The sequence below is a fragment of the Hibiscus syriacus genome, unplaced genomic scaffold (assembly GCF_006381635.1).
Source record: "Hibiscus syriacus cultivar Baekdansim isolate YM2019G1 unplaced genomic scaffold, ASM638163v2 tig00110478_pilon, whole genome shotgun sequence".
Lineage (NCBI taxonomy): Eukaryota > Viridiplantae > Streptophyta > Magnoliopsida > Malvales > Malvaceae > Hibiscus > Hibiscus syriacus.
The window spans coordinates 253,291-259,543 of NW_024062755.1; the positions used below are offsets into that span (position 1 = coordinate 253,291).

The 6,253-nt window shown below is 36.0% G+C and overlaps 1 protein-coding gene across 1 annotated transcript; it reads left to right on the forward strand.

Moving 5' to 3' along the window:
- Positions 1–2,441: 2,441 nt before the first annotated feature.
- Positions 2,442–6,253, forward strand: LOC120128336 (cytosolic sulfotransferase 15-like). The gene is made up of 3 exons (XM_039146029.1): positions 2,442–2,630; positions 2,692–2,731; positions 5,480–6,253. Exons 1-3 carry the CDS (start codon positions 2,442–2,444, stop codon positions 6,220–6,222), a joined length of 972 nt encoding a protein of 323 aa, XP_039001960.1. The 3' UTR covers positions 6,223–6,253.

Below are 6,253 nucleotides of genomic sequence, written 5' to 3' on the forward strand. Positions count from 1 at the left end.
GTGATACACAATTTCTGATGTAAAATAAAAACAGAAACTTCAGGAAAACAGTGCTTTGAATGTTTTTTTTTTAGATTTTTGATTCGAATCTTAATTTGATTATCATCATTCCTCAAAGACATACGCCATTCATCTCGTAATAGAACATTCAAGAGCAGCGAACATCAATGACCCAACCACCCCTACCATGTCAAAACCCGCCCACTAGAAAAAGTGTGGCACAAGATATGAATCACAACAGCCTCCATACCGACAAAATTCCTTAGAATATTAGTGTAATGATCCAAATTTTCGAGTCAATATTCGAATTAATGATCCGCCGTTACGCCATTGACGTTCATGGAAACGGGTTCATATTCCACCACCGATATCACGATCGGTTTTTTCAGAGGAGATCAAGAACTGTTTGATGGGGTTTTAGGGACGTTGGCGCACGCGTTTTCTCCTTCAAGTGGGAGGTTCCATTTGGATGCGAACGAGAACTGGGTCGTTTCCAAAGACGTCCCTAGGTTGACGGTGCCTTCGACTATAGATTTGGAGACGGTCATTGAGGAGGAGAGAGAAAGCCGATCAATGAGGAGGCTATCTCGCATGGTAAACACAGTATCAAATCATCCTATTAACGCGCCACATCTATATTCTGTCACCTCCGGTAACCGTTGAAAATCGATTTGTTATAAATCGATAATGTTAATGATCAAATCGTTAGTTTTGAAACATCAATAAGAAAAAGAAAAACTTACTCAAATATAAGTGATCATTTAGTATAGTTTACCCTTAAATTAAATTGATTAATTCGCATGAGTTCTAAAATAAATGATAGAATTAGTCTATGAACGAGGGGATGATGATGCAAAGAAACAGCCAGGAATATATTCTTCACCATCTCATCCAAAAAAAACACATTCTAATTATATTTGTGCTCAGCAGAAATATACAATCCCCCTCTAAAGAAGAAGGTTGGATCAGTGGAACAAGTTTAATCTGTATCAAGGCATTTGATTCTGATGTTATCATCGCCACAAACCCAAAATATGGCACTACTTGGCTCAAAGCCTCGACTTTCTCTACTTTGACCGTGCTGGGTTTGCGAGGCATGTAAATGTGGCACTCCTCACCAACTTGTTCGTTTCTTGGTGTATTATGTTTATTCGAACAATCCGTGTCCGTGTATTTGGGTTTACAAGGCAAGGCTGTGACAGACTGAAAAAAAAAGAACCCTAGTTAATTCAGATTCCATTTGGGTTGTTTAGTATTTCAACAAATTTCCAGGCAGGCTGGTGTAGAAATTCTTAAGTTGGAACCAAGCATTTTGTCGGTGGATTCTCTGTCCACTTACTATTAATCGATGAAATTTGTGTAAAAGATGAGAGTTTTTGAGCGCTCTTCTTGACCCTTTCTTGATTGGTTTTTGGTTTCGTTGTGGATTCAGCAGAAATCAGCAAAAGTGAAATTGATTCATCACCATCCCAAGGTGTGCACAAGTCATGCGATGGTGAACTCCAAGCACTGGTGCAAACCCTCCCTAGAGAAGAAGCTTCGATCAGTGGATCGAATCTTTATCATTATCGTTTAATAAGACAATTCAAAAATTTAGTAAATTTAAATCTCTTCACAGACACTTGCATTAAATTACCTTATCTTGTTATAGACAATAATCATAATTCTAGGACTGTTATCATCAACAGTTATAAGAGATTAATATATAAAATCCGTCTAAAACGTGAGAAGGGGACTCTCGAATCTTTATCAGTTTCACACATTATCCTCTTTCTTCTCCACACATAATTCTAGGTGACCTTAATTACCTACAACTCCCTTATAATTAGTGATTAACTATCAATAGATCATTGATTATAACTCTTTATTCAAATAAGAAAGTATGAACCACAATCAACTAATATAACTATATTTGTTCTATCTGTAAAAATTAAGATAAAATTTATGTGCAAATAACAAGATAACTCTCACACAGAAAATTGCAACAAAAAGCAAAAAGAAAATAAATACATAACAGAGAGAGAGAGAGATTTTATTCACAAAGACAGTAAGTGGATGGCTCTTAACAATCAAATACCAAAGCTAAAAAAAGGCTCACGATGACCATTATTCCTCGACAATTATATTTATATATATATATATATATATACTGTATACTTATATAAATTAAAAAAAGGCTCACGATGACCATTATATACAACTAGGAATATATTCTTCGCCATCAATTTATACTATATTCAATGTTCAAGTTGCTGTGAAACAGACAAAACTACCCAAGTTGGTTCAGAGTCCATATGAAGACAGCATCAACAGCTCAACACCATAAATTCTTAAGTTGGAGCCGAGCATTGTATATCAATGAAACTTTCGCAAAAAGAAAAGAAAAGATAGTTTTAAAGCATTCATCTTTATCCCTTTCTCGATTGGTTGTTGGTTTCACCATGGATACAACAGAAATCTGCAAGGCTAAATTTGGTTCAGCAGCCCATGATGTGGACAACTCATGGGATGATGAACTCCAAAAACTGGAACAAACCCTCCCTACAGAAGAAGGTTGGATCAGTGGAATGAGTCTTTATCTCTATCAAGGCTTTTGGTGCTCAGGAGCATCAGTTCGTGATCTCAAACCTGTGATTTCTTTCCAGAGACATTTCAAAGCAATCGATTCTGATGTTATCATTGTCACTCAAGGCCTTGGCTTTCTCCACTTTGTACCGTGATCGGTTTGCGAGTGATCAAAATCCATTGCTCACCTTTACTCCTCACCAACTTGTTCGTTTCTTGGAGTATGATGTTTACTTGCAAAACCCTTGTCCCCGTCTCGAAAAAAATTGTGTTTATAAGCCAAGGGCTTTTGCCACCCACGTTCCTTATGCTTCTTTGCCAACCTCCATCAAAGATTCCCACTGTAAGATCGTTTACTTATGTAGAAACCCCATGGATATGTCCATTTCCTTTTGGCTTTTCGCAGACAAGTTTCGAGACGAAAACCAAGAGGCACTATCACTAGATGAAGCTTTTGACAAGTTCTACAATGGAATCTATGCATACGGGCCGTTTTTTGATCACGTATTGGGTTACTGGAAGGCAAGCCAAGAAAATCCCAACAAGATACTGTTTTTAAAATACGAAGATCTTAAGGAAGACATCAGTTCTCAGCTGAAACACTTGGCCATATTCTTAGGGGTTCCTTTCACAGAGGATGAAGAGAAACAAGGAGTTGTTGAAGAAATAGCACAAATTTGTAGCTTTGAGAAGTTGAAAGAACTGGAAGTGAACAAGAAGGGCTCACACATTATGGGGATCCCACACAAAGAATTTTTCAGGAAAGGGAAAGTGGGAGATTGGAGCAACTATCTCACACCTTCCATGGTTGAACGTTTGGAGAAGCTTATCCATGAGAAAATGGAAAAGTCAGGTTTAACATTTAAACTCTCATCCAAAACTTCAGAGGATACCATTTCTTCCGCATGATCATGGGTTGTCGACCTCTTTAGCTTTGATATATGCATGTTGAGAGCCATCCTCTGTTCAATCTACTTCAGAGTTCTGTTATTTCATAAAAAATAAATTTCTTTGGATGATGTTTTGTGAATTTGTATTTGAAAAATGTTTTTATAATTTTACTAAAGTTGATTATTAAAGTTGCAGTATTGGAAACAATTTTAAAAAATAAAGAGAAAACGTAAAATATGTAAAATAAATACTACAAAAAATGTTTACTCAGTTCGAATCAACAATATAACTCTACTTCTGTAGGGATTTGTTCAACTTCAGTACAAAATAAGTTCTAATTCTAATTCTAATTCTAATTCTAATTCAACTCCTTGCTAGTTTATTAAACCCCACAACGTGTAACGATTAGTTATTTTAGTCACTACTTTTGAAATATTTTATTTAATCAAAATGATATATTTTAAATAAAAATCATTAATCGACTAATGATCAACATTTATTTCTAACATAACACGTTCATATATGTTTGAATACTAACATGATATAGTACAACATCAGTCATTTTTCAATCTGCCACACAATAAAAAGTTATTAAATTAATTTTTATTTCGAATAAACGACACTAATGATCATCCATGTTTGAGTCTCTTTTCTCCATTAAAGTTTCAATATGATTTGATCACTAACGTTATCAATTTATAACAAATCAATCACTTGACATAAATTGTCGTTACTGTAGGTGACAAAAAACTAATGTGACGCATTAACCATTGACCAGACAACTAATGTGTCGCATTGAAAAACCCATTTGACTCCCTGTTTGGGTGACCCGCGTGTTGATTCTCCGAGTTTAACATGAAGAATAGATGTTGCCATTGCTAAACTATCTTGCTCTTTCTAAATTACTTATTGATCCGAGTCGGATATATGGATCATTGCCGCAGTCAATCTCATAATTGAAGGAGCTTCGATATTTAACGATCAACTGAAAATTTATTTCTAGAATATTCCGGCGACTCTCGCCAGCACTTGAATATAATGAGACATGTCTTTTTAGACCTTCCAAATAAAGAAATGCTTAGAAAATCTTCTATATAAATCTTTGTGCTAGTGAAACTTACTTGAGTGGTGTTTTATTATACATCAACTTATCTCCGTGCTTGGATGGTCGTGTACGTGGAAGTGGAGTTGCTTACATGGCAATGAGAAAGTTGTATAAAAATATTTGTTCATGCTTATATGGTATTTATTAAATTAATAAAATAATGTCATATCACCACTGTGTTAGAGAGAAAAGAATGAAGTGACAAAAAAAATCAATGTTTAAAGTTGAGTGATTAAATTGAAAAGTTTTATACTTCAATAATCGATATAGGAGTGAGAGCATAGTTGAATCATAATGGTATAATTTACCCAATTTCAAAATATTACTAACATGTTTTTGTGAATTTATAATTGAAATTGTATAAGATAATATTAAGATATTTTGAGACATGGTGTAGTAGGTGGGTTGTCTCTCCACTTGCTGTTAAATAGAGGAAACTCATGATAAAGATGATAGTCATCGAGTGCTCTTTTTTACCCCTTTCTCGATTTGTTGTTGCTTTCATTATGGATAAGGTAGAAATCAGCAAAACTAAAAGTTGTTGCTGAAGTAGGACTTTAAGTTGGAGCCAAGCATCGGATGGATCACTGAAATTGATTGTTGGTTTCATTATGGATACAGCAGAAATCAGCAAGGCTAAAAGTGGTTAACCAGCCCAAGATGTGGATAAGTCATGGGATGATGAACTCCAAGAACTGGTTCAAACCCTCCCTAAAGAAGAAGGCTGGAGCAGTGGATCGAGTCTCTCTCTCTTTCAAGGCTTTTGGTGCACAGATGTTGGTCTAAAACCTGTGATTTCTGTCCGGAGACATTTTCAAGCATTGGATTCTGATGTTATCATCGTCACTTTCCCAAAATGTGGCACTACTTGGCTCAAGGCATTGGCTTTCTCAACTCTGTACCGCAACCAATTATCAAGCGATGAACATCCTTTGTTCACCTTTAATCCTCACCAACTTGTTCGTCACTTAGAGTTTGATGTTTATTCGAACAACCCTTGTCCCGATCTGGAAAATATTTGTGTTTATAAGCCAAGGGCTTTTGCCACCCACCTTCCTTATGCTTCTTTGCCCACTTCCATCAAAGATTCCAAATGTAAGATTGTTTACATATGCAGAAACCCCCTTGACACGTTCATTTCTCTTTGGCTTTTTATTGACAAGCTTCGAGACCAAAACAATGAGTTGCTACCACTAGATGAAGCCTTCGACAAATTCCGTCTTGGAATCTGTGGGTATGGACCATTTTTTGATTACGTATTGGGTTACTGGAAGGCAAGCCAAGAAAATCCCTACAAGATTCTGTTTCTAAAATACGAAGATCTTAAGGAGAACATCAGTTCTCAGCTGAAACACTTGGCCATGTTCTTAGGGGTTCCTTTCACAGAAGATGAAGAGAAACAAGGAGTTGTTGAAAAAATAACACAAATTTGCAGCTTTGAGAAGTTGAAAGAACTGGAAGTGAACAAGAAGGGCTCACACATTACTGGGATCCCACACAAAGAATTTTTCAGGAAAGGAAAAGTGGGAGATTGGAGCAACTATCTCACACCTTCCATGGTTGAACGTTTGGAGAAGCTTATCCATGAGAAAATGGAAAACTCAGGTTTAACATTTAAACTCTCCTCCAAAACTTCAAAGGATACCATTTCTTCTGCATGATCATGGGTTGTACTCTTTAGCTTTGATATAT

What these genes read in the sequence shown, in the direction of transcription:
- LOC120128336 (XM_039146029.1), top strand. Translation starts at nt 2,442, where the DNA reads ATGGATACAACAGAAATCTGCAAGGCTAAATTTGGTTCAGCAGCCCAT. An exon ending in CAGTTCGTGATCTCAAACCT is followed by an intron (nt 2,631 to 2,691) that starts GTGATTTCTTTC and finishes TTGTCACTCAAG; the next exon opens with GCCTTGGCTTTCTCCACTTT. An exon ending in GTACCGTGATCGGTTTGCGA is followed by an intron (nt 2,732 to 5,479) that starts GTGATCAAAATC and finishes ACCAATTATCAA; the next exon opens with GCGATGAACATCCTTTGTTC.